This window comes from Pan troglodytes, chromosome 1, assembly GCF_028858775.2.
Source record: "Pan troglodytes isolate AG18354 chromosome 1, NHGRI_mPanTro3-v2.0_pri, whole genome shotgun sequence".
NCBI classification, from domain to species: Eukaryota; Metazoa; Chordata; class Mammalia; order Primates; family Hominidae; genus Pan; species Pan troglodytes.
This window is the reverse complement of record NC_072398.2, coordinates 194,629,209-194,656,863: the sequence shown is the minus strand read 5'-3', so window position 1 is coordinate 194,656,863 and position 27,655 is coordinate 194,629,209. Positions and strand designations below refer to the sequence as shown.

The 27,655-nt window shown below is 54.4% G+C and overlaps 1 protein-coding gene across 27 annotated transcripts in view; it reads right to left on the bottom strand.

Annotated features, from left to right (window-relative positions):
* Window positions 1-4,650: 4,650 nt before the first annotated feature.
* Window positions 4,651-27,655, bottom strand: part of STK40 (serine/threonine kinase 40) — a 46,234-nt gene continuing 23,229 nt past the window's right edge. For 9 of the 27 annotated variants that reach the window (XM_063808976.1, XM_063808868.1, XM_063808506.1 and 6 more), the window contains 10 exons: window positions 26,142-26,261; window positions 23,692-23,777; window positions 23,194-23,337; window positions 20,157-20,384; window positions 19,316-19,368; window positions 13,719-13,834; window positions 9,137-9,281; window positions 8,878-8,997; window positions 8,382-8,466; window positions 4,651-6,990 (listed from right to left, as the gene is read on the bottom strand). In XM_063808976.1, the coding sequence (XP_063665046.1) occupies window positions 6,772-6,990; window positions 8,382-8,466; window positions 8,878-8,997; window positions 9,137-9,281; window positions 13,719-13,834; window positions 19,316-19,368; window positions 20,157-20,384; window positions 23,194-23,337; window positions 23,692-23,777; window positions 26,142-26,253 (1,308 nt within the window). In that variant the 5' untranslated portion in view covers window positions 26,254-26,261 and the 3' untranslated portion in view covers window positions 4,651-6,771. Of the gene's footprint in view, window positions 6,991-8,381; window positions 8,467-8,877; window positions 8,998-9,136; window positions 9,282-13,718; window positions 13,835-19,315; window positions 19,369-20,156; window positions 20,385-23,193; window positions 23,338-23,691; window positions 23,793-26,141; window positions 26,262-27,479; window positions 27,578-27,655 lie in introns of all 27 variants that reach the window. The other 18 variants (XM_024345707.3, XM_063808563.1, XM_054677582.2 and 15 more) reach the window with 4 other exon arrangements.

Here is a 27,655-nt window from a genome sequence, read left to right as displayed (position 1 = left end):
TTCCCTTCTCCTCCTCACTACGACTCCATCTACAACGAACCATCCAACAGGCACACACAATACTTAATCAAACCAATCCTGACCTCGCACGTAACTGCTGGTTTTGTGTCCATTCCTCAGAAACCACACCAAAAAATGCCTTCCTGGTCCCACTTAAAGATTGGACCCTTACCAGCCTGACACTCCATCCTCACTATCGAAGCTTCGGAGGGGTAAATGCACTTAAAAGTTATAAAACCAACCTCACCCGCTACACCTCCAGGAGCAAACTTATCTTAGGGACACTTACATCTGATGCCAAATTAGACCAACAGGCACCCCTTTGTATACAGCACGACCTTCCCTCAGGAACCCCTTTAGGCACTCTCCCCACCGGCTCATGTAACTACACCCTACAACTCAGCCCACCTGCTGGTATCCAGCCGCTAACAGTATACAATCCCACTCAAATACTCAAAATTTCTGGTCCCCCAAAAATACAAACCACTAATCTCAACACAATAAACTCAGGTTTCTGCATCAATCAACACAAACCCTGTATGATAACTGCAGGATGGACTCCATGCCCTAGCCCCCGCCCAGCCTCCAACTGTCCACAACTCAGGTAGCCAGAGCCCCCACTGGGGAAAAACTTTCAGTGGACACATAATATTTCCTCCTACACTGGGAAAGCAAAACAGTAGGGCTAGCCAACTAACCTCAACCCATCCCTTCCAACCACTCACCGGGGCGGCCCTGTCTTCCTCTCTCTCCACTTGGCGATCAGAAAACAAGATCCTAAAGCCCCTCTTTGCCAAAGACCTCCAATTTTGCCTTCCTAGCCAGGGCACATTCTTTCTCTGTGGCACTTCCACCTAGCTCTGCTTACCCACTAACTGGACAGGAACCTGCATGCTAGTCTTCCTTAGTCCAAAAATAGACATAGCCCCTGGGGATAGACCCCTACCCTTCCAAATTCAAACATTATCCCGCAGACGCTGAGCCGTACAGCTTATACCCCTGCTAATAGGGTTAGGCATTATGGCAGCTGCAAGAACTAGAGTCGCAGGAATTGCAACCTCTACCTATTACTACAAATCCCTATCCAAGGACCTCTCTGATAACACTGATGACCTAGCATCCACTGTATCAACCCTCCAGGCCCAACTAGACTCCCTAGCCGCAGTAGGTCAAAGGAGGTATCTGCGTCTTCCTAGATGAAGAATGCTGCTTCTATTTCAGTCAGGCCTGGTTCAAGATGCAGTTAAAAAATTAAAGGACCGGGCTCAAAAATCAGGGAAAACAGTTCTTCCCCCTGGTCCTCCTGGCCCCTATGGCCCTTCAGCTCCTGGGCCTCCTGGCTACTCCCACTCCTTGGACCTGTCATAATCATTCTCCTTCTCCTAATCTTTGGGTCCTGCCTCTTATGTCTCTTTACCCAGTGTTTTTTAAAATTATTTATTTATTTTATTTTATTTTATTTTTTTGAGGCAGAGTCTCGCTCTGGCGCAATCTCTGCCCACTGCAAGCTCCGCCTCCTGGGTTCACGCCATTCTCCTGCCTCAGCCTCCCGGGTAGCTGGGACTACAGGTGCCCGCCACTATGTCTGGCTAATTTTTTGTATATTTAGTAGAGACGGGGCTTCACCGCGTTAGCCAGGATGGTCTCGATCTCCTGACCTCGTGATCCACCTGCCTCGGCCTCCCAAAGTGTTGGGATTACAGGCGTGAGCCACGGCGCCCGGTCTCTTCACCCAGTTTTTACAGAAGCGCATCCGAGCCTTCATCCACAGAACCATACAAGACATGATGCTACTCCAAGAATACCAACAATTTCAAAGCCAGAACCCAAACCAACCCCTACCTTCCAGCCTCTCCCCCTAACCACCGCTCCCTCTCAGCTAGAAGCAGCCTGATGAGAACAACACCCCCTTTTCTATCAACTATTAAAAGCTGGAATGTTAGGGTCACCCCGACCAGACTTTTCTCCTCCTTTCGCATAGGTCTTACAATGCAGTCCTTTGTGACCTCCGCATAGCTCCCCCAGGGCTAAAGGCAAACCCCCCGCCACAACTGACCCTTCGAGAGTAACTGTTTGTCCACAAGACTTCAGCTGAACTGGCAAACAGTTCCAAGATGCGGTCAGAACACCTGCTAACCAAAGCTGGCAAAACTATCTCCACGATGCAGTCAAGACACCTGCACCCCCAACTCGGTTCACACACCCCGACCCAGTTCCTCGCCCTGTAAAGCCCTGCTGCAGTCTGTAAGTGGGGCTGCCTCCTCTGCCTGTCAAGGAGCAGCCTGGCAGGACGAATAAAAATTGCTTACCTGACTTTGAGCCTTCTCATCCTTTCTCTCGGCTAACCTTACACAGAGGCCGTGTGGTGGAAGCATGCTTGGCTTGTTCAGGATCAGGGGGCCCAAGCAGCAGGAATAGAGTGAGGGGTGAAGGGCTGAGAAGGTGGGGAGGTACCCAAGTGTGCAGACTCACGATGTAGAGCCTTACAAGCCACACAGACCTTTGGATTTTCTCCTGCATGGAGGGTAAGCCATCAGAGGGTTGTAAACAAAAGAGGGACACAGTCAGGTTTTTAAAGGCTCACTCTGGCTACCATGTGGTGCCTGGACTGTGGCAGGGGAAGAGTGGGAGACCAGGAGGCCAGAGATGGAGGCTTAGCGTGGTTGCAGTGGAGCTGTGACAAATGGTCAGATTCTGCCCGTGTTCTGAAGGTAGGGCCAGCCAACAGGAGTAGCAGTGGATTGGACATGGGGTGTGAGAGAGAAGGATGAGAGGGAGGGAGGGAAGGAGGGACAGAGGGACAGAGAAAGTCAGGTCAACTTGGCTTCAGAGCCTGAACAATCCAGCCACCAAGACCATTCCTCACCCCCTTTCCACTTCCGCTAGTTTGACAGGTCCAGCCAGTGTCCCTGGCTCTTCCCAGGGACACTGGAGACCAGGGTGGCCAAAGGGGATGCCAGCTTCACAGTTCTCATTTGGTTTGACCTTTCAGGAGCACGCGAGTGGTCAGTGTGGCCGCACTGGTCCCACCCATCCTTCTGGTACTTTCTTTTTCCTTTGCTGCCACAGGGCTCATAGTGAAACCTGTGAGGAACAGCAATCCAAGAAGTTCACTTTTGTTTTTGTTAAATTGACCAACTCACAGCCAGGAAACAGTTTAGATCAATACACCAAACTGTTCAGGAGTGCCAGAGTGTACAGGCCCAGACCCAGGTGCTGAGGAGGTAAGGGTGAGCAAAACGAAGCCCCTGCCTGTAGGGTGCTTGCTGTCTAGTGTTTCGCTGAATGTAAGAGTGACACGTGTAGGTGCCCAGGAGGTATCTGTGCCCTGAACAGAGGCTTTAATGGGTGGCGGGACAGGAGTGAGGCTGAACATAGAGACAAGGTCCAGAGCTGAGAGTGGCACTGGTGGGCTGGGAGCGGGGGCACCTCCCAGCAGAGCATCCAGGATGGGTAAGGCATGGGCCAAATGTAATGGGCAAAATCTTTAGACAGCTGGCTGCTGGGGCAGGTGTGGAACTGTGAGGTGGAGGAGTGAGGGGCCTGGGGCTGTACTCGGAAGCACTGCAGAGGATCAGAGCCTTCTCACATCTTGGAGGTGCCCCTCTTGGTCTGTGGACCCTTGACTGGGAAGGGGCTCTGCCTGCACAGATCTTGTTCCTTGAGTGGCCTGGGTATGGGCTCCTGGACACAGAAGTGTGTCCGCGTGGGTGCTGTGGTGTGCCGGGGGAGGGGCCAGCCTACCTCTAGCTTCATTGCTAGAATGAAGTGCAATCTGCAAAGTCTAATTTTTTTTTCTTTTTTGAGATGGAGTCTCACTCCATCGCCCAGGCTTGGAGTGCAGTGGCGTGATCTCGGCTCACTGCAACCTCCACCTCCTGGGTTCAAGCAATTCTCTGCCCCAGCCTCCTGAATAGCTGGGATTACAGGCACCTGCCACCATGCCTGGCTAATTTTTGTATTTTTGGTAGAGACGGGGTTTCACCATCTTGGCCAGGCTGGTCTTGAACTCCTGACCTCATGATCCACCCGCTTCGGCCTCCCAAAGTGCTAGGATGACAGGCATGAACCACCGTGCCCAGCCCAAAGTCTAAATTTAAGCAAAGGAAGGAAGGAAAGAAAGGAAGGAAGGAAGCCCTTGGCTTCCTATTGAGGAGAGGGAGGGGGAGGGTGGAGCAGGAAGAGGCCTGGCTGGGCCTTCTCCTTCCCTGGCTGCCCTGGATGGGCACATGGGCAGTCTGTCTGGGGGCAGCAGGCTCCCCTACCCCAGATGGAGTTCAGCAGAGAGGATCAATACCCTTCAGCTGCTGTGGTGCTGGGATGCCCCACTACCTCCTGCATGCAAGGTCAGAGGGTGGGCCAAGCCAAGCAGGGAGCTCCCACTTGGGCAGTGGGCAGATGCACAGGTCTCAAGAGACTGCTGGGCACTTCAGGTTCCCCTCCCCCGCCAAGACAGTGGTGCCAGGTGCCACCCGCTGGCTGCGGGGAGCAGGGAGGGGGCACACTCAGAGCTGCAGGAAGCCAGTTGGGAATCCTGCACCACTCAGCTGGGATGGAGAGGGATGGGGCCGGGTCGGGGCTGGGTCGGGGCTGGAGAGGCCGAGACGTAGGCAGGGAAGGCAAGAACGCAGGAGACGCAGGCCACAGCGGTTCCAGATCAGGAAGTTTTATTGCTGACATGCAGGAAGAGTCCCCATGTAGTACAAAAATATGTCTTTATACAAACTTTTTTGTGACTTTTTCCGTTTCTTTACAATAGGACTTCTCTCAGTGTGTGACACCCAGTGAGGGCTGACCCATCCTCCTCTCCTTTGCTTCACCAGAAATGTAATCAGACACATGGCTTGACCTTGGAAGGGCCCAGTCTGTCTGACAGGGCTTTGCAGACCCGGCGGCTATTGCTTTGAAAAGGAGGAGAGAGACCACGCACGGGCAGCAGCCTGGAGGGACCCGGTGGGCTGCTGAGAGGGGGCTCTGCTGCGACGGGCCCTGGCCCAGCTTCAGGCCCTCACAGGAGGACAGTCAAGGGCTGGGAGCCCTAGGCCGGACTGCATTTCCGCTCCCGCAGGAGACTTTCTATGAAATAAATATAGAAAAGAGGGCATCCCCCAGCCCCACAGCACAAGACCCTGGCCCTCAGCGCTGGACAGCTGAGACAGACGCAGGCTCGCTGCTCAGGGGGAGTAAGTGCTGGGCTCCAGTAGGCTCCCACAGGCCCACTGAGGCAGAGGCATGAGGCGCCCAAGTGCTGGATGGGGCATGGGGAGAAAGGGGCGTGGGCAGCCCTGCTACTGCTGGCAAGAGGTGGCCCCATTTTTTCCAGATGGGGAAACTGAGGCACAAGGAGGTTTGGGAACTTGCCCAAGGTCACTCACAGTGAGTCAGCTTTTTAGGGGGAGGAGAGCGGCTCACACTCTGGGAAACACAGTCACCTCCCCACTGGGGAGCAGGGCCAGGCAGGAGGGGCCTCAGGGCCCATGACTACCTGGAGGGGACACTCAGCCTCTCTGAGGACATATGGGGGGTAGGCCTCTGGGGAAGGGTCTTTGCTTGGCATCAGGCAGGGCCAAGTCCAGTAAGGGCAAGGGGAGGGGGCATTCTGGTGAGAACAGCATTTCTGGCAAGACGGGCATCCACTTCAAAATCTCGGCTCAAAAGGGCAGCAGGGCTGTTCTCAAGCCAGACAGGCAGGGTCCCCCAATCCCTACAATTCTCCTGAGTCCCTCACCACCATGGAGGACCCTTGCTAGGGTCTATCGGGAGAGTCACCACATCTATTATGAGGCAAGGGCACTGGGATATGTTCCCACCATCCCCTAAACACAAGAGTAGGCTAGGGGAGCGTGCAGGCCGCCCCCGCTCACGGCCAGGCCTGCAGCCCAACCCATGGGCCCCTTCGCATTGGGAGTCCACGTGAGCTCGGTACCACGGGGAAGGATAGAGAAGGGAACAGGTTAATGCGCGTGTACAGCACCTCAGAGAAGCCACTGAGACGGGAGAGAAAGAGCCAGGTCTAGAAAGGCCTCCCATCACCGGCAGCAGAGAGGGACTGGTGGGCTGAAAGGGGACAGGGACTGGCAGGAGGGGCTTCCCTGCCTGGGGGTGAGGAGGGAGCCCACGTGTGGGCTGTGGACTCCTTGCTGTCCAGCCAGGCTGGGGGCAGGGAGTGGCCATGGACTGAGCCACCTAGAGATGGGAGAGAAGTTGGTATGGTAAAAAAATAAATATATTTGAGTTCGGTTTAAGATGAGGTGAAGGTTTTCCAAAGCTTGGACTGAGGGGCCTGGGTCAGAAAGAGAGGGACGGAAAGAGGCTGTGGCAGGGGCCTGGGAGAGCAGGGAGGAGGGGATGCTCGCTCTGGGGCCTGCAGCGAGCTGCACTTTCAGCTTATTTGGACTGTGGGGAGCAGCGCCCCAGGTCAGTTGGTGGCCGCTGGGGAAGGCCCTGGAGTGGGGTGAGCAGGCTCCCTCCTCCCTCTCACTCAGTCCAGAGACAGCATGGTTAAAGAGACAGAGGTAGATTAAAACATCGTGATTAAAAGCAGATTAGTTATCTAGGCTTCTGATTTAAAAACCAATCGAGCAATCATCCCAAAAGGTAGCTTCGTGGTACCTCTGCTGACCCCACGTGTGACCTGGGCTGTCCCTGTCCCTGCCCTGTCCCTGTTGTGGCCCGGGAGAGTTCAGCACTACAGGGCCCAGCCCTGACAGCCAAGCCTTTGGCTGGGGCTGGAAGAAGTGGCAGCAGTGCTGGTGGCCCCGGCTGAGGCTGTTATTTCCGCAGGTAGCGCTGCGCCAGGATGGCCGTGTCCAAGGAGGTCATGGGCTGTGCGTCGTGGCCCAGCCGTCGCACCGGTGGTGCGCTGCCGAACTGCCGCTTGGGCACCCAGCTCCGGGCGTCATGGATGGAGCTCTTCTCCTCGGCCAGCAGCAGCTGCTGACGCATGTAGTTCTCAAACTCGTACTGGGAGCACTCCTCCGTCACCTTCGCCTTTGAGGCGGGGAGGGTGGGAAGGAGACAAAGATAAACCCAGATGAAGGCAGCGCAGCAGACAGGAGGGCAGGCAAGAGTGCTGGCAGCCTGGCTCCTGCAGTCACCCTTCCAGGCACCACACCCTCAGGCCTCAAGGCCGGGGGCAGGAGTGGCGCTGAGGGTGGGTCCCTGACCCCCTCCAGCCAACCTGAACTCCCCTTGCAGGCAGCCCTACGGACCCGGGACTGACGCAGACTCATGCTTCCTAACTCACTGGCTGCGTGAGAGGTCACTTTACCTCTGAAGCCTTAGCTGTCTGGCCCCTCGCAAAGGTTCTCTGAGCCCTGAGGCGGCTAATGCACGTCAAGAGGTACGAGCAAGCCCTGGGCTGGGGGCTCAGCACCTGGAGGAGCCACATATACAGGGCCCCATGCTGAGCTCCCTGGGATGGTCTAGGCAGATGGTAACAGAAGCTGAAGTGGTGTCCCCATGCCAGTCACCACAGGAGACAGCAAGGCTTCAGGATGAGACTTGGGTTCAAGGCTTAGCTCCACTACTTCTAAGCTGTGTGGCTTTGGGAAAGTCCTCTCTAACCCTGCTTCCTCTTCTGTAACATGGGGCTAAGAACACAGGCCACGCAGGCCCGCAGTGAGGGCTGAATGAGGTGCCCTCGGGGTAGGCACTCACTGCGGGCTAGTGATGATGATTTTAGCCAAACAGCTAAAGGGTGGAAGCTGGAGGTGGGTAGGGACTGAAACTCTCTTTCCTCGGGGGCCAGGAGGCTCTGGGAGGCTCTCCCAGGCACGGCCCCTCCTGGTCCTACCTGCACACTGCTCACTGTGGAGCTCCAAGGTGGGCCAGGGAGGGAAGGTCCTTCCAATATCCAGGGCCCAGCAATGCTGTTGCTCGGCCAAGCCCTGCCCTCCAGGGGGCACCCTAAGATCACCTGCCCTCTGCTGCCTGGTGCCCAAGTCTCTGCCCCCAGCCTAGGCCCAACACTTTCTCCAGTGCAGGGAATGGGGAGGAAAGAAATAGGGAGAAATGAGTCATGTGAAAAATGAAAAGCAGGAAGGGTGAGAGAGAACTCTGAGTCAGAGGGGCAGAGAAATGTGACTTGGGCAGCAGGAGGAAGCTGAGAGGGCTGGCCTGGGCCACTTGGGCACTGGCTCCAGCTCGGCTGTCTCACAGGTCTCTCTGGCCAAAGATCTCCAGCTACACCAAGCCCAAGGCAGGCCCCAGGCAGCTCAGGCTGAGGACTGAAGTCTCCCTTTCCCACCCCAAGGCTGGGGAAGAAGACCAAGGAAACTCTGTGGCCTGCGCGGAGCTGCCACCTCTGCCCTTGCCCTGCCTGCCCCCAGAAGCCTGTCCCTTGGGGCTGGGTAATGGCCCATCTGCCCTCCCCAACTCACCTCCTGGGAGCTATCCGCATTGCTCATTTGGTCATCAATGTCAGGAACCACTTGCAAAGGCCCACTCAGAGATGACAGGGACTGCCTGCAGGGAGGCAGACAGGTCAGGCTGGCCCCAGAGAGACCAGGTCCATTGATCCCAGACTTAACTGGAGTCAGACACACCTGGGTTGTGTTCCTGCCATGAGAGACTGCTTCTCTGAGCCTCAGTTTTCTTATCCCATAAAGGGGGACAATTTCTCCCTTATAGGTGGTGGTGAGAACTCAGTGAGGCAGTGCCCATGCCCCGCTGGCAGGGCCTGGGTAACTATGGCAGCCCATAGTTGCTCAACCTTCAGTTCTGCCTATGCCCTCCCAATCTTGTCCATGCAGAGAATCTGGAAATCTGACTCTAACTGGCAGAGAAGCAGGCTGACTACTGGCTGCTTTTCTGGGTAGGATGGGCAGAGGCCCTGAGGACGCAGCCATGTGCCCGGTCAAGTGCCTGTCCACTTACCATGATGCAATGATGGCACTGAGGGCCTCCAGGACGTCGGCGGCGGCCAGGCGCTGCTGGGGGTCAAGGACCAGCAGCTTCCGGATGAGACACACGGTGTTCTCAGAAACCCGTCCATCCCTGAGGCAGGGAGTTGGGGAGGAGGGCTCAGTGGGTGGTGCTGGGTCTGTGGCCAGGATGCCCAGGCTCACCGTGCCGTTTCCCTGCCTTGAGCCCATCAGGCTGGCTGCCCCCCCACCCCCCGGGAGGCAGGACTCACTCAGGGATGGTATACTCGGCAGCCTTGATCTTGCGGAAGAGCTCCTGCGGGATGCTGTCGTAGAAGGGGAACTGGCCATACAGCATGGTGAAGAGCACCACGCCCAGGGCCCACATGTCACTGGGCTTGCCACGGTACGGCCGGCCTATGGGCACACACATACCACACTGTCTTCAGGCCACAGCACCACCGTGGCTCACCAGCCTGGAATCCCACCTGGGACCCTCCACCTGCCACCCTCACTTCCGGTCCCCCCAGAGTCGTCCTCTGAGCTCCTGCCCGTGCTCCCCGCTCCCCTGTTCCTCAGGATGCACCTCTCCTGCCCCAAGGAGAGGGCTCACTCAGCACCTGCTCACAGCACCTGCCCCGCCCGGCCAGACGGCGAGCCCCTGGGAGCCAGGCATGGGTCTGCAGCCCCAGCACCCAGCACAGCAGCTCACAAGCAGGGGGTCAAGAATGCTGGCACAGCAGATAACTAGCTGGCTCCAGATGAGCTGGCCGCTCCTCCTGTCACCGTCCCCACACCCCGCCTGCCTCCTTCACAGCCCGGATGACTACTTGCAGGTCCCCTCCTTTGTCTACTTGTGACTCCCCATCTCCCCTCTAGAAGGGAAGTTCTCAGGTGCAGGTGCCTCCCTGCGGTGTTCACTGCTGAGCCCCAGTGCCCAGCACGGACCCAAGTATTTGCTAAATGAAGGATGGCCACTTAATTCACCTCTCTGTGAGAGTTTCCTCATCTGTAAAGCGAAAAGGAGCAGGCATCTAACGGAGCACCCGCTTTAGGACAGCACGGGAAGAAACTTTTATTTCACTAACTGTGCTCCACAGCTTGAGGACACTGAGGCCCAGTGATCTGCTCTGTCCAGGGCCACATGGCTGCTCAGTGGGCCCACATCTGACTGTCAGGCTCTGCTGCTTGCCTGCTTTCGGGGCAACCTGTCCACCCACCCAGCAGCAATACAGTCATTGTCTGACCCACTCCCCCAAATGCGAAATATGAAGACCACTGGAGCATTTGAAAGCTCTTGGCCCTGCCCACTCCCTGCGATGCACCCTCTGGTATACCAGCAGGCTGTGGCAGCCTGGACCCCAGAACACAACTCTGTTCTCCGTGGGTGTGGAAGAGACGCTGCCAGGCACCCTAGCGTCATCTCCCTGGGCAACCAGGGCCCAGTGAAGGGCAAGCAGTTTAACCGGGAGAGGGTGTGCCATGTGTGCATGGCAGTGCCATTACAGGCCTCAGCCTGCGTCTTCAGAAGGTACCATGGCACCTTCAGGATGGCACTGCCGCCTACAACAGAGGGCTGTTGTGGGGAATAAGCACCTGCCCTGGCTGGTATAGCAGGTAGTTCTGTGGAAGATGAGCTTCTCCCAAGCTCTTTCCAGGCTGTGTCATCCTTGGCTCTTTCCAGCGCCCGGTGCCAAAGAGCAGCTGCGGTGACTGTGTGGCTGACCCCATGGCTGACTCGAGGACAGCCCCCTTTTCCTAGAACTTGCTCCACCAAGTGGGGTTGCCAGTACAGAATCTATTACTTGTACCACCATTCTTAGCTCTGTATGGTTCCAAAAAAGGTGCTGCCTCTCCTCCCGTGTCTGGAAGATGCTTCCTGTTGAGCTGTCCTGCTGGCTTAGGCAGGAAGGATCTGCTTCCAGGACCTGTGTAGGGTTCCCTCAGCCCGAGCCTCTGTCCTGACCTGGAGGTATGAATGGCCCCTCCCCAGACAAACTCACTGGGAGCCTGACCTGGGCAGGCGACCTTCCCTGGGCTTTGGCTTCTGAGGGGACACTGAAAGCTTCCCTTTCAGCAACGATCATGCCAAACACTAGGTTAAGGGCATTACATATATATATATATATATATATATATATTTTTTTTTTTTTTTTTTTTTTTTTTTTTCCTGAGACAGAGTCTTGCTCTGTTGCCCAGGCTGGAGTGCAGTGGTGAGATCTCGGCTCACTGCAAGCTCCGCCTCCCAGGTTCACGCCACTCTCCTGCCTCAGCCTCCCGAGTAGCTGGGACTATAGGCGCCCGCCACCACGCCCGGCTAATTTTTTTTATTTTTAGTAGAAACAGGGTTTCACTGAGTTAACCAGGATGGTCTCAATCTCCTGACCTCGTGATCTGCCCACCTCGGCCTCCCAAAATGTTGGGATTACAGGCATGAGCCACCGCGCCTGGCTGGTTAAGGGCATTATTTAATCCCTCGAGTACTACTACTGCCATCCCTATTTTACAGATGAGAAAATGGAGGCTCAGAGAGGTCTGTAACTTCCCTAAATTCACACGGTTATTAGCCAGACTATCACCTCCATGAGGGCCAGACCAGGCCTGCCTTTTCACAGCTCCATGCCCCATGCCCATGCTGGGCACATGGAGAATAAATGAAAGGGCAGACCTGGGTCTGAAACCCACATGGTAGGGCTGGTACTTCAGCTTCTAACCCAGGAGGGAGGAGGCTGAAGTCAGAAGGAGATTGGAGGCTGTGATCACACAGCTGGTTCAACAGCAAGGCCAGAATGAGAACCCAGGTCTCTGGTCTCCCAGTCGAGGATTCTCTCTGATTCAGTCAGATTCCTTTGTTTCATCCTCCAAGACTGGCACGAGTCTGGAAGAACCAGAAGGATAGGCTGCTGGCAACAGCAGGGAGGGCCACAGAGCCTCAGACTGCAAATGAAGGCCACTCTAGGCTGGTGCTGCAAGAGAGGAGTCCCAACCAGGGCTAGCCCACAGCCCGAGCCCTGCAAACAGGCACAGCCCCACTCACAGGCTGGGTGGAAGGAGGAGCCTGGCTCTATCTCCTATGGGGATGCTTTGGGGATTATTGTAGAGGGTGCCAGACTGTGCTGGGCCATGGGGGTGGTGCCCCAGGAGTTAGGGTATACCCCTGGCACCCAGTTCCCTCTAGCAGAGGCTGTAGTGACTCTAACCAAAACCCCCAGGTCTGGGGAATGGTGCTACTGTCTTTGCACACGGGCAGCCCTGGGGACAGGCCTGGCTCTCCAGCAGAAGCGGCAGCTGGGGGAGCCTCCGAGGGAGTTGTAAGTGCTTGTATTACAGCAGCCTGCTCACCAGGACGTGTGTGAAGAGCTGGGACGAGGCTGGCTCGGCCACTGCACGGAAAGGGCGCACTCATGTGTGGGGTGGGGATGAAGGATCTTGGAGACAACCCCAAGTTCTCCATGTTGGAGGGATGGGAGCTGGTGTAAGCCCCGGTTCCCTAAAGGATTTGGGCCAAGGACAAGGGGGAAAGAGAAAGCAAGAGTCGACAGTGAAAGAGTTGCAAGAATGGGCTTTAGTGGGAGGCAGCCCTGGGGCTGCGCCTCCATTTTCCAGTTTACTATTTATTAGCTACGACTTTGGACAAGAGATGTCATCTCTCTGAGCCTCAATTTCCTCATCTGTGAAAAAAGGACTTAAGATAGATATTGGCCTCACAGGGTAGCTGTGTGGTTTAAACAGATAATGCGAGTCACGCTCAGCACAGTGTCTGGAACTTGGAAATCAGATCAGTGGGCAGTAACTTTATGAGATTTTTTTTTTCTTTTTTTTTTTTTTTGAGATGGAGTCTCGCTCTGTTGCCCAGGCTGGAGTGCAGTGGCACAATCTTGGCTCACTGCAACCTCCACCTCCTGGGTTCAAGCGATTCTCCTGCCTTAGCCTCCTGAGTAGCTTGGATTACAGGCAACCGCCACCACGCCCGGCTAATTTCTGTATTTTTAGTAGAGACAGGGTTTCACCATATTGGCCAGGCTGGTCTTGAACTCCTGACCTTATGATCCCGCCACAGCCTCCCAAAGTGTTGGGATTACAGGCATGAGCCACTGCACCCGGCCTGTGAGTTACTTATTTGTTTTGTGTATTATCTGTCTCATCCCCACTAGAAAGTCAGCTCCATGAAGGCAGCAATGTTTGTCTACTTTGTTCCCTGTTGTCTCCAAAGTGTCTAGAACAGAGCTTTGGGCCTGGGTGGCCCTCAGCAAACAGTAACAATGAATGAACACAGACAAGGAGAGAGGGCTCTGAAACACAAACTCATAGCGGCACACTCAGTTAAGAACTGTTCAATGGCTTCCACTCGCACTTGAAGTAAAGGATGACACCTCTTACTGAGGCCTATGTCAGGCCTTGCCTGATCTGGCCCCTGCGCACCTCTCTGGCTTCCCCTTGAACCAGGCTCACTTTCTGAGCAGCTTGCAATTGCTCCAACGTGCTGTGCTGCCTCTGGGACCCTCAGCCTCAGCCTAGTCACACATACCCAGGGAATTCCTAGTTCCCCTTAAGATCATAGCTCAACTGTCACCTCATGGGGAAAGTCCTCCAAGCACCCTTCATCCACTCTCACAGCAATCCCGTTCCTCCCTAGCACTAACCTCAGAGGAATTAAACATGCATTCATGTTATCATTACGTCTTCCACCTCCAACAGACCAAACATTTTGTATGGGGAGGGACAGTACTGGTCTGGGTCCCCAGTGAAGCCCCAGCACCTTGCCCAGGGCCTGCCCACAAATTTGCTGAGTGGATTGTCACAGAGCCTGGCTGTATTGAGCTTAGAGGCCCAATGTCTGGCACACACACGTACCGCTGAGCACGTCGGGACTGATGTAGGCAGGGCTCCCTCTCTGGTCCTTCAGCAGGTCCCCCTCGCTCACCAGATGCTTCCCGAGGCAGAAGTTGGTGATGGTTATCCGATGTGTCCTAGGAGTGGGAGACAGAGTGAACAAACCTCAGTGTCTATAGCAACAGGCACAAGACACGCGGGCAGGACACACCTCGCTGGGCCAACCCCCAATCCTGAACAGTAGGAGGTAGGCTTCTCGTCAGAGGGTGAAGCAGCTGCCCCGACCCCCTCTCCAGGGAGCAGAGCAGAGGAATCAGGCCCCAGACTTTTCTGGCCACCAGCCGAGCTGTCCCAGCAGGGATCGGCTTCTCTCCCAGGTACCTGAGTGTTGCACAGGCCATCCCCGGACCTGCTGCCTGGGCTGAATCTCGGGGTACAGCTTAGGGCTTAGAACAACTTTCAGAGATTTCTCAAAAACAGCCTCACGTAATATTCTAGACTGGGAGTGACCTGAGATTTAGTTCAATTTCCTCATTCACACATGAGGAAAAGGAAGTCCAGCAGAGGTGAGTGACTCCACCTTGGAAGGTGACCCAAGGGCTGGCCCCGAGCCACCTCCGCACCACGGAATATGTCAGTTCTCACTTGGCCCCACAACCACTGCAGAGGAAGAAACTGACAGTGGCCAATGCGGGGGATTTTCTCACTGTCCTGTTTCAGATGATACAACAAAGGCACAGGGAAGTGAAAGGACTTGGCCAAGGTCATGCAGCTGGTGAGCAGAAGAGCAGGATCCAAGACCAGGTCTGCAGGGCCCCAGAGCTGCACACACAACTGACAGCTGCCTCATGCCCAGATGTGTCCCTGGGCAGGGCCCCAGGCCCCGAATGACTTTTCCTTCTGTTCCATCAAAGCTGACTCATCCCTTACCTCGTACTTGTGACTCTGCCCTGGCTAGAACATCACAGACCCTCCCTCTGAAAGGCGTGGGGCAGGGCAGCTTTGGGCTCTGATCCTTTGGAGAAAACTCACATGTGGACAAAAGGAAGTGCCCCGAGAGGACTCTTACACCTTACACCACACTGGGGGCTGGGAGGGTGGGCAGGCCCTGTCTAAGAGGCCTGGGAAAGGTTTCCTGGCCCACTGGGGCAGGCAGTGAGGAAGGATGCCTCTCTACCCAACTGCCCTGCTCCTGTGTCGGCTGGCTGGGTGGAGAAGCTAGGGGGAGAAGCTGGGAGGACAACAGGAAGGAAAGCTCCATGGGGGCCTTGGGCTGCCTCTCCCTACAATCAACTCTCAGAGGCACAGGGCATGTGTGGCTGCTGGTGGATTTCCCCAGGAGCTGCATCCAGGAGGCTCTGAGAGCCCTCGGTGATCTTGGGGAATTCTGCTGGCAAAGGGCTTGATGCAAAACAAAGGCCAGCCTGTCCTCTGGATTCCCCATGGAAACACCGACTCCAGCGCCTACATAGGTCCGCCCTGTCGGCTGCCATAGGAATCTGACTGGTGGCCCGCAGGCGGCTAGAGCCTGAGTGCACAGGTGAAGGGTCACTGCGAAGGGTCACTTGCACGTCAAGGAGTGGGCTGCTCTAGCCCTGAAGCTCCAGTGCCGCTGCCCTGAATATGGGGCTACTCTTGTCCAGAAGGTTCCCACAGAGCAGAGGCACTGTGGGTTTTCTCCCCTGGTCAGAGATGGCCGCGGAAGCTGCAAATGCATCCTGTGGGTCTCTGAGGCTCAAGACGCTGAGAGGAGGACAGCTCAGGAGAGAGTACAGTGGGTTTGGGAGTCAGGTTCCTAGTCCTGACTCTGCCACTTCTTTGCTCTGTGAATCTCTTGCTAAACCTCAATTTCCTCATGCGTACAACAGTGAAATCCCAGCACCAAACTCCAGAACTGGGTTAGGATTCAGCAAGATAAGATAATCTCATGGAGGGCACTTAGCCCAATGCCTGGCAAACAGTAGAAGCTGGTGTTGTCCTCTCATCCCCGATGGTTGGCACACCTGGTAGGAAAAGACTCTGTCTTGGAGGCGGTAGGGGAGAGGTGCCATGGTGTGACAACAGGCCCTGGAAAGCACATACCAGTGTGGCTGAGCTTTCAACTCAACACTGCTGGTGGGACTTTCCCGCCCTCTGCCAGGGCACGGGCAGGCACAGCTGAGGCTCTGCAGGGCTGAGCGGCAGGCGCACTGGAGTCTCTCCACAGGAAGTGGCATGGGCAGCTCCAAGTCCTCCTGAGGTTTGGCAACACTCCCCTGCCCTGCCACCACCACCCAAGTGGGAGGTACATGGCTCCCTGGGAGTCCCAGACCCCCTAGTCTGGTCCTGACAGGAGAGGGCAAGGGCAGAGTGGGACGGCGGGAGGGGACATGTGTCAGTAGGATGGGCTCTGAGTGAGTCACGCTTTAGCTATGGCCCTCTGGGCTGCCACAGTGTTTTTCTCCTTTTCTAGGAACTTGGTATGTTGCTTGCCTACCAAAAAGAAAGGAGGAAGCAAAAAGACCCCACAGCACCTCACATAACCCCAGAAGAGGATTTCGAATTTCGATCCTTTTAAAATCCAAAGCGGGGTGAACTTGTTGTTGCAGCTGCCTTGCCAACACCTCCCCCTGTCTGCTCCTTGGGAGCTCTCTGCTCTGCCGAGAAGGCCTCCAGCTGGTCCGCCTACTGCTCCAATGGAGTTATAGCCTGGCATGATGGGTGGGAAGGGGCTGGAGTGGGCTGGAGCTCCTTCAGGTCAACTGAACGAGGTGAGAGTGGGGCCCCAGAGCGGAGGGTGTGCCAGAGGACACACACGGAGCAGTGAGTCTCTCTGCACCACACTACCCTGCCACTCTGGAGCGCCCATGACTCAAGTAAAAGGCAGCCAGAACCTCTGTCTGCCCTGAGACACAAAAAGGGGGATTTATCAGATTCAGGAAGTACAACCAGGACACTGGGTATGAGTGAGGCATTGGCATTCTGCACCCTGAGGAGCACGCACTCACACTCACAGCAGAGCTGCTACAGCCACGCCGGCGTATGCAGGGAGGTGCGACCCCTTGACTACACTCCCAGGACCAAGGGGGCCTGGGGAAGTGAGAGTTGGAAGCAAATCCCCCAGTGACACAAAGGGCCAGGAGTGCTGGTGTGGTTAGCAGGCATGAGCCCGGCAAGTTCCCATGACAACCCTGGGATGTTCATTTAGAGCCAATGAATGGCTGCTGCGGAAGGCCTGGGAGCTCTCTAGTCCAGCTGGAGGGCACATGGGCTCTGCAGCCAGATGGATTTAGGTGCCCAAAAAATATGCTCTCTCTTTGTGAACAGTAAGCCTGTAGTTCACAGCAGGATGGGACTGGCCCAAGGCCCCAGAGAGGGCCAGGGGAAGGGGCAGGACCCAATTTCCCAACTTTATGACAACTGGCTCTCCACAGCCCAGGGCTGGTTTGCTCGGGGCTCCCCACCACCTCCTCTCATGATGCAGAGCTATGGCTAGGGGACCGCTGGGCCCTCACCAGGGGTGTCCTTATTGGCCACTCAACATGCAGCAGGCCTCATCTCCAGAGATGTGAGCCCATGCGTCCTGTTCTCCTGTCTCTCAGCCACAGGCTCTCCAGTCCTGGCTACATTAGCACTGGGGTGTGCCCGTGATGCGCCAAACCCCATCGTATCACGCAGCCTCACACCCACTGATTTGCATCTCAGGCCAATCTTCCTAGGAAGCCAGGATGACCTTCACTTTCACAGATGAGGAAATGGAAGCTCAGAGAAGTGCTTGGTACCTCAATATATGAATTCAATCAATAAGTACCCAGAGGACCACACTCTCATGGTCTCCAAGATAACGAAGAAGTGGCACTGGGAAGTGAGCCAGGTCTGACCCCCATGTCAGTGCTGCTTCCGTCCTCCTCAACTCACTCACTCAGCCAGTCCAGGGTTCAAGCAGCTCTGGAATTTCCTGTTTCCCTCCCTTCCCCCTGCAGAGCATAGCAGGGCAAGGTTCTCATCCTTTCACTTTCTCAGCCTGGCAAATCCCAACTCATCCTTCACAAATCGACTCAGGTGGCAGCCACTGTCCCTCCACATGTCCCTTGCCCTCTGCACGCCAGTCCTCCACACATGATACCATCTTCTGGTCAGTACACCATCAGATGGTGGGCTCCAGAGGGTAGTGGGAACCACTGAGCGTTTCTGTCTGCAGCCCCAGCACCAGGTGGTGCTAGTCGAAGGATGGAGAACGCTTAGCAGCTGAGGTGCACAGCATCGTCCCGATGGCCTCTCAGGCTGGAGCTATGGGATCTGGAGCCCCCAGCAGTAATTCCCCATCAGTTGAGATGGGGCACAAGGCAATGCCCCCTCCCCGGAGGCCAACCTCCAGGCAGCTTCTTTTCCTCTGACCACTGTGGCTTTGGCTTCTTTAGAGGACAGTGGGCCTCGGGCCCTTCCTGGGCTGGGCTGGCCACATCATGGAATGAATCACCCACCACAACACTTCTGCTGTGAGATTCAGGCTGCCTTTGTAAGCCCTCCAACCTGCTCAATGCCGAGTTGAGAGGTGACAGAGGGGAGCTCAGAAATAATGGGTGGGGGCGGAGTGGGGGAGATGCGCCCTTCTCAGCCCTGCATTTCAAGGATCATGGTAGCCCACAGAGTGGGCCCACTTCCTGCTGGTCCTGGCTTCCTACATGGTTGGTGGTCCCTCTAACATGGTGAGACAGTGGTAGCACTGTCCCAGATCACTCCAAAGAGGCCCAGGACCCTCTGTCGAGGCGGGATGACAACCTGAAACCAGGGCCACGCTTGGTGTCCCTCTGCTGCTGGTTCACCCCAACAAGGGTGGGCCACCGGATCCCCTCCAAGTCTAAGGCATGCTCTCCCTGCTGCTGAGAGAGCTGGTGGCATTTTACAGGTAACCACTCACAGCTGCATCCCTCTCCAGGAGGCCCTCTTAGCCAAAAGAAGCTGCCTTGCCTAAGGGAATGCCCCTCCCTAAGGACAGCAGACATTCAGTGACTGATTGCTGTGGGGGCACAAAGGCCAAGCGCGGGCCATCTGCAGGCCATCCCACTCTCGAGTTTTTCAGGCTGAGGCCCTGCTGGGACTTCACTGCGGTTCAGCTTCTCCCTCTGCCTAATTCCACCCCCTCACCCTGAGAGCACTTCACAGTAAACCTTCTGCACGTAAACCTCAGTCCATTCAAAAAATATATATATTTTTGTAGAGATGGGGTCTTCATTATGTTGCCCAGGCTGGTCTCAAAACTCCTGGGCTCAAGTGATCCTCCCGCCTCAGCCTCACAAAGTGCTGGGATTACAGGCGGAAGCCACCGCACCTGACCATTTAGTCCATTTTTATAGTAATTTTCTGAGTACCCACTAGGAGCCAGGTGTGACAAATAAATGGACAAGGGAGATCTGAAGTTCTTCCCAGAGCTCCCTTTCTGTGGCTCAAAACTCCCAGTCTCAGCAAGCCCCCAATTCCCATGTTCATCCCATCCCCTGAGCCCTGGGATTCCTGGAGGAAGTGGGTTGTTTTGAGTCGGAATCCTCATGAGGACACTTCAGGGCACTGGAGAGTTGCAATGTGTAGCCCGCCCCAGCCCCGGGGTAACTGTATGGATGTAGAGACAGGGATCTTACCTCTTGTTGAGCACCATGTTCCCCAGCTTCAGGTCTCTGTGCACGATATTTTTCTGTAAAACAACAGGCATATGGTTTACATTGTCAATGTGAGAGGTGGGGTCAGGGCCCACCCGTAAGATGGGGGCTCTCCAGGTGTTCGAGAAGGCGGGAAAAATTCTATGATGTGTCTCTTTAGGCTCCAAGCACAGGCAGATCAGGACAGTTCTAAGTTCGCGTGACCTGCGCGTCTGGATGGGGAATGAATGTGCACCTAGTCAGTGTCTCCCCTTCTGTGGCAGCTTCTTTAGCTCTTTCTCCCCTCAGGGCAGTGGCTGGTGGCGAAAGTCACTCATTTTTTCCCCTCCATTAGACATTCCATGGACAGGATGGATCTGGGGGTCGGGGAGGAGCTGTCATGGCTTTGTGACTAAGTACCACAGGCTCGGCCCACAGAAGCGGCGCACCGGGAAGAGGCTCAGGCTCTCCTATCCTTTGTCCCAGCGTGCCTGACACGTCTAATCCTACAAAAAGCTCAGATGTGCTGTAGTTGCTTGGGTGGGTATCTCACTGTCATCACTACATGCGGGTGGACACCAGGCCTCTTAACTGATGGGGAATTAACACAGTTGGCTGTGGTAATTACCACAGCTGGGCTGCAGGTCAGCCCTCACCAGGAAGGTGGCCTGCAGGGTGGCACTGTGCCTCACCCTGTGCACCTGCCACTCAGTCACTCTTCTTTTGGACACTCCCAGCTGCAAAGCACACCTGGGTGCACAGGACAGAGCTGCCTTCTGCTCAGCAGCAGCAAGAAAGGTGGCTTTCTGTGGCCAGAAGGCGCAGCGGCAGGGTGTGGCCTCACCTGGTGCAGGGCCTCCACCACGCGGACCACGTCGTAGAAGATGACCACAGTCTCCCTCTCGCTGAGCCTCTTCTCCTTGATGACGTAGTGCTGCAGGTTGATGAGGTCAGCAGTCTTGTCGCTGAAGTCATGAGCACAGAGGCAGTCCAGGACGAGGCAGATGCGCTTCTTCATCTTCTTAACCATCCGGCTGGATTCTGTGTCCTCAACGATTTCACAGGTGCGGTCCTGGGAGGCAAGGGGGCAGCGCAGGGCTTGGCTGTGAACTTGGCAGGGCCAAGGCCAGGGCCTGGGACTCTCCTCTGGAGTGGGACACTCAAACCAGTGAGGGAGCCTGGAATTAGCCTGCATGTGCGGGCCAGAGAGGACTGAGGCCTGGGCAGCCTAGACCATGGGGCAGCTCGGCACTGTGCAGCCTCTTGTGTGCCAAATGCCAGGACCAGCAAGAGGCTGAAGCTAAAACATCTCAGGTGAAGGCTTAATGCTTTGATCATAATGCAAAGGATTCAGATCAGGTCTGGGCGTTTAGAGCCCAAGGGCCCTCTTAGCCCAGTGCTCAAGCAGCAAAAATGGGAATCCTCCCTCCATGGCACCCAGATTCCAGTAATCACCAACAGAACCCCCTTTTGATATCTAAGATGGTGGAAGTTAGAAAGAGGTCAATCTTGGCAGGCTCCAGAGGCCATACAGGTTCTGTGTATCCAGGACACCTGTTTTCCTCAAGTGCCTTCCTGCTTTCCTCTTTTCTCAGAAAAGAGGACTGTCGGGATGCAGTACTCCCGACAGTCACATGATGGCTAAGAGTGACTTTGACCTCAGACTGCTGGGTTCAGGCCCCAGCCACCTTGTCTTAGCTGTGGGACCTGGGGCAGTCTGCTTACCCTCTCCAGGTCTCTAGTTCCTCATCGGTAAAAGGGAGCTAGTAATCTTTCCCCCACAGCCCAAGAGAAGTAAATAAGACAATCCATGTCCTGTGCTTAGGTCATGCACTGCCAGGGCTCAGTAAGTGGGTACTGCCACCAATGTTGTGGCTGCGAGATGGACACAATGGTAGCAAACTCTAGACCCATTTTCCTTGCTGAAAGGTATTTCGAGTAAGACAAAAAACAGGGGGACTTCATCTGACCAGCTTGAGGAAGTCCTTGGTGTCATGCGGGGTAGACTGACTGTCCCCTCTGGGGAACTCCTGAAGGACTGAATATCCACATTTCTTCTTTTTCTTTCTTTTTTTTTTTTTTTTGTGAGACGGAGTCTCACTCTGTTGCCCAGGCTGGAGTGCAGTATCACGCTCTTGGCTCACTGCAAGCTCCGCCTCCCAGGTTCATGCCATTCTCCTGCCTCAGCCTCCCGAGTAGCTGGGACTACAGGTGCCCACCACCATGCCCGGCTAATTTTTTGTACTTTTAGTAGAGATGGGTTTTCACCGTGTTAGCCAGGATGGTCTCAATCTCCTGACCTCATGATCCGACCACCTTAGCCTCCCAAAGTGCTGGGATTACAGGCATAAGCCACCTCGCCCGGCCTCCGCATTTCTTCTTAAGAGCAGGACCACACCTCATATTTGCTTTTCCTAGCACAGTGTCTGGCACACAAACAGTACACTAGAAACACTTCTGATCACCCAGGTTCTCTCATCCAAAATGACATGAACTAAGGCCAAGCTTCTGAAGATATCACAGACAAAATACCAAGAAACCACAATCACCCTCAATTTGATTTCATGTTTATGGGGATACTCTAATTTTTGGAGTTGCCTAAAAATACTCTGAGTCACCTCTAATTGCAAATCTAAGAACAAAGACCTTGCTGGGGTGTATACATGGGGATGGGAAGTGTTTTCCCTTTGTTTTATTTTAGGAACTCAAGCTGACAAGGAGTTTTTATGCCTGAACAGCAATGATGATGACAGTGTTCCAGCAGCAGCTCAGTGCTTGACACAATCTCATTCATCGTCCCAACCACCACTGGAGGTAGGTACTGTTATCACTATCCCCATTTTATAGATGGGGAATCTGAGGCCTAGAGACCTTAAGTGACTTGCCCAAGGTCATACTAGCTGAATCCAGGACTGTCAGCATCAAAATGTGACTGCTCTCTCTGGCACTGTGTGCCTCTCAAACAGCAGGTCTGTCTTAGCAAGAGCTGGTCCTGGCCAGCAAATGGCTGAGGGCTCAGTGGATGCTCAGCTGAGGAATGGGGCTGTTCCCAGGCCTGTGAAGGAGGCCTCCCAGTCATTCTGAACCCAACTCTTCATTTCTGGAGACACAACTTCAGTGCTGCCCCAAGAATGGTTCTTGTCAGGTACACACTGTTAATCAATACCTTTCCTAAGGGATCTGACCACCTGTTCTTCTGCCTGCTCAGGCATTTCAGTTTGTCCAGTAAATGTCTCAAAAAAAAAAATTTTAAAAAAAAGGACAAGGGGGCCCTTTTGAGACGGAGTCTCGCTCTGTCACCCAGGCTGGAGTTCAGTGGCACAATCTTGGCTCACTGCAACCTCCACCTCCCGGGCTCAAGCGATTCTCCTGCCTCAGCCTCCCGAGTAGCTGGGACTACAGGTGTGCGCCACCATGCCCAGCTAATTTTTGTATTTTTAGTGGAGACGGGGTTTCACCTTGTTGGCCAGGATGGTCTCGATCTCCTGACCTTGTGATCTGCCCACCTCGGCTTCCCAAGTTGCTGGGATTACAGCTGTGAGCCACCGTGCCCGGCCTGGGCCTGGGTGTCTTTAAGTGACTTCTTGCTTTCCTCTTTTCTCAGAAAAGTGGCTCTTCAAAGAAAGCCTGGCTGCTGTTAAGATGCAAACTGTGTGCATTCCTGGCTAGGCTATAACCATCCCCACAGAAGCACAGCTAGTGTGGCCCAGCCTGACTTCCAGCCCAGCCCATCTCACCCACCCTGGAAGTCCTGATGTACCTAGCATGGCAGGGACACCCAAGGGTCACGTGAGCTGCTCGTATGGCTGTGGCCCCAGCAAGTGGCAGCCCCCAGAGCCAGCCAGAGGTGGGCGCAAAGGGTGAGGGGGCAGGCCGCTCACCTGGAAGAGGCCGTGGTGGTGCACCACGCCATCCTGCGTGTGCAGGAGAGACAGCAGTGAGTACTCGGTGTGCAGCAGCATCTTGCCCTGCCGCTCTTCCTGGCTCTCTATGCCTTGGTCCCCCCTCTCCTCCAGGGTCAGGATCTTTAGGAAAGCATAAAAATAAAACCAAAACCAGAACACCTCACTTTACACAGCAGAACAACCAGAACGGGGGAAGCAGGGGGCTTTTTACCACATGACATTTGTGCACAATGCACACACAAACACACCAAGTGAAATCGTTTTTCTTAATATGATGGTGATGTAATTTATGCACAGACAAAACTCTTTAAATCAGAAGTTGTTCTGAGGGAGACTGTGAACTTGATTGCTTCTCGGGAAGAAATGGCACTACTCTTGTTCACAATGACGCAGGTGTGAAGGTGGAGGAGGGAGGAGTGGGTTGGCATGACAGGCCCTGTTCCTGAGGCACCCTCACCCCCATGTCTCACTTACCTTCAGCTGATAGAAGTCATCCGTGCCATCTTTCCTCGCCAAACACTGCACTATGCTTGGCACCGGTGAGTTGCCCAGACGGGGACCTACGGCACAGAGAGCTGCTGGTCTACTTTTCAGAAGCCCTGGCTGTCACAACGCCAGGTCACCACGTGGTCTTTTACTAGACCTTCTATTCAGGAGGGCACCATAGCTCACGTGTACTGGACTGACCCTCCAAGGTCTCCTGGTGGAGAGTTTTCAAGGTCTCCCCTCCAAAAATAGAGGGGTATGTGTGCTCTGCCTGGAGCACATCCAGCTTTTGCAGACACATTTCCCAAAGAGAGGTTTTCAACCCTGGGTGCACGCTGGAATCTCTAGTGAGCATCTATTAAAAACAAGAGATCCAGGCTGGGTGTGGTGGCTCACACCTGTAATCCCAACACTTTGGGAGGCTGAGGTGGGAGGACTGCTTGAGCCCAGGAGTTTGAGACCAGCCTGGGCAACACAGTGAGACTTCTTCTCTACAAAAAATAAAATATTGGTTGAGCATGGTGGAGCATACCTGTAGACCCAGCTACTTGGAAGGCTGAGGTGGGAGGATCGTTTGAGCCCAGGAGGTTGAGGCTGCAGTGAACTGTGTTTGTGCCACTGCACTCCAGCCAGGGCAAAAGAACAAAGCCCTGCCTCAAAAAAATCAACAAAACCCAAGAGATCCTGGATCCCCTGAAGAGCAACTTCAGGGTGAGGATCCAGGAAACTAGAGCCGCAACAGGTTCCCTGGTGATTCTGATACAGCCATCTGGCCCCTGTTCAAGTGCCAGCTTTGGGGACTTTCTGTACTTCTGGAGATGCACAGTGCTCACTGTCCCGTGACAGCACCTTGCCCAAGCTTTGAGAGTGGAAATCTGATGTCACAGTGCCACTGCTGCGTGAAAAAACTCTTAACGAAGCTCCGCGGCTCTTTGTTTTCCTTTTTACCAGTGCAATGTTCACAGACCCACTGCTCTTAACATACCACCCAAACTCCTTTGTCTGGCCCCCAAGGCCTTGCATGATTCAGTTCCCGCCCACCTTTCTAACAGGATGTTCCATTCCCTGTCCCATGCCACACTCCAGCTCCTAATGTTGGGCTCCTAGTTCCCAACATGGTAAACCCTTTCCTGCTGCTGGGCCTCTGCAGTGCTGTTTCTTCTGTCTGCAATGTTCTTCCCCAGCTTTCCCCACAGTTGCTGCTTCTCCTCCTCAGGTGTCAGCTCATATGGTGCTTCCTCATAAACAGGCCTTTCTTGCCTGCCCTACCTACGGGACCTTCTCATCTCACGTCATCGTGGAACTTCCTTCAAGGCACTTGCACCACCGGTGATGACTGGTGAGTTGTTTACTCTGTTTCTCTGTGAGGGCAGGAACTTGTCTTATTCACTGCTGCATGCCTGGCAAACAGCACAGGCCTGGCACGTAGTAGGTACACACCATTAAGTATGTACTGAATGACTGGAGCTGGAACTATCCTGTGCCTGTAAGTCCAAAATGCTGTCCCAAAGTAAAACTCACGCCCAGTCTCTGGCCGCAACCCTGACTATAAGCAATTTGGACTGCTGGTCCTTATGCATCATGCAGAAATGCTCTGCTGCTCCTCTGGCCAACTGCCAACACCTGTGCCAGGATTTCTGTGCCAATTTAAATAAATTTGGGGGGCTATACAAAATGCTTTGTGAAATTATGCCATCCAAAAATGGCATAAAGCAGTGCCTTGGATGATAGATCTTGGGTTTTCATTTTATTTTATTTTTTTAGAGACAGAGTCTCGCACCGTTGCCTAGGCTGGAATGCAGCCTAGTCGTGGCGTGATCACGACTCACTGTAACCTCAAACTCCTGGGCTCAAGTAATCCTCCTGCCTCAGCCTCCCAAGTAGCTAAGACTACAGGCATGTGACACCACACCCAATTAATTTTTATATTTTTCTAGTAGAGATGGGATCTCACTATGTTGCCCAAGCTTGCGAAGTCTTGAACTCTTAGCCACAAGTGATCCTCTCACCTCAGCCTCGCAAAGTGCTGGGATTACATAAGTGAGCTATTGCACCTGGCCAGAGCTTGGGTTCTAACGCAGCTAATGACTTCTAATGGGTGTGCTTCCTGTGAGCACGTCACCATTCTAGGGGCACACATAGGATTCTCTGGGGGGAGAGTCGGAGCCTAGCTATTGGCTAAGGCTGATCTAAGGCTGGTATGGCTAAAACACTGACAGCCCCTGGTACAGAGTGACCCAAGGCTTGGGTCTTCCACTGATATAAACATACTCCGTTTCAAGTAGTGAAGCTAGGGACCAGGCCTGGGGCAGGGCAGGACCACACACTGCTGTGGGCGGGCCACCTCACTCTGATGTCTGTAGGTCAGATCATGCGAGCCAATGTGCCCTGCCCCTGCCTCCCAGCCCACCCATTTTTCCCAAAGGTCAGAGGCTTACCAAGGATGAATGGTCCAGCTCTCTTTGCATTATTTCCAGAAATCCCACTTCCTAGAGCCTTGGCCCTGGCCGACGTTTCCCCAGCTCCTCTGTCTGATGCTCTCCGCTTCATTCTCAGCTCTAGACAAGACAGAAAGACCCCTTCTCACTGAGTAAGTCAGCGAGTTTCCTTATGCTAACCCAGCCTGCAGGTCTTTGACTTGGGATGCGTCACACAGCTGCCTCTGCTGCCTCCAACTCCTCCTGCTCCCAGAGGAGCATCCAAGGCTCCAAGTGACAAAGAACCACAGCTCCTTTACTTGGGATTAATTAGATGCTAAAGGTGGACATCCTTTAAGGCAGCATATACAGGGTACAGAGGCAGGGAGCCAACACACCACCACCAAGTGGCCAGTTAAATTCAGAGAGGAGAAAACTGGGCTTTGTGCAGATGCTAATGCCAAACAGAGCCCCAAGAGACTACCACAGAGACAGAGAGGAGAGCCAGCCCCATCCAGCTGAACCCCAGCCCTGAGGTGAGCAACTATTCCCAAAGTGAGACCTGCCCTCCAAATACCTACAGCCTAATGACCCGAGGTGCCCATTCCTGGCCCGTATCTGGACAGTGGGCCCCAGGAATGGGATGCTTGTTACACGAGGCCTGGGGGCTTCTTATGCCCATGGAGTTTGATGACTACAGCCCTGAGAACCCCTCTCCCCATCTTTCCTTGACTCTCTGGTCCTCTCAGATGAAAGAACCCCCCAAAATTGTCAATGGCAGGGTTTACTTTCTCTTCCCTCATAAACTCAAACTTTTCCTGAATTACTTTTCAGAAAAAGAAAATTCATTGTGTATTTAAGAGTCAGTTAAAGAACACTACTGAAGATCACTGAGCACTCTGATTTGCCTGATAATCCTGAGATCCTCCTGCGTAAAAATGAAAGGCGGACATTGGGGCCAGAGGCTAAAAGACACCTCTGGACACAGATTAAAAAATAACAGATAAAAACACAAAAGAGGAGTTGTCTCTTCCAGCTCTCCAAAGTCAAACACCTTGGCAAAGCAGGATCCGGGGGGGACAAGGAAACAGATGTGTACAGACGCGTTCCACATGGGGAAGGTCAGGGTCACAGGATGCCCAGTGTGGGTGCAGAGCTCCGGGAAAATTTCCCTAAGGATACAGGAGTGGGCCAGGCAAAGGGCAAGGACCTTCACGGTAGGAGGGCCTCAGTGAGCAAACATGCCCAGGTAAGAAATGGCATGCAAGCCACCAACGCCAGGTAGTTTGTGTTGCTGAAGCATCCAACGCGAGGCAGGGAGTGGTGAGAGGTGGCCCAGGATAGAGGCCTGACACCCACCTTAGGAGTGTAGCCTTTACCCTTCCATAATGGACTCAAAAACACAGAACTCCAGCCTGTTCCTGTATTTTTCTTCATATAAAAGTAACTGATGTTCTCTGCAGAAACATTAGAAAATACGCATATGCAAAAATAAGAAAATAAGGTACCCATGACCTTACCTCCCAGATATAACT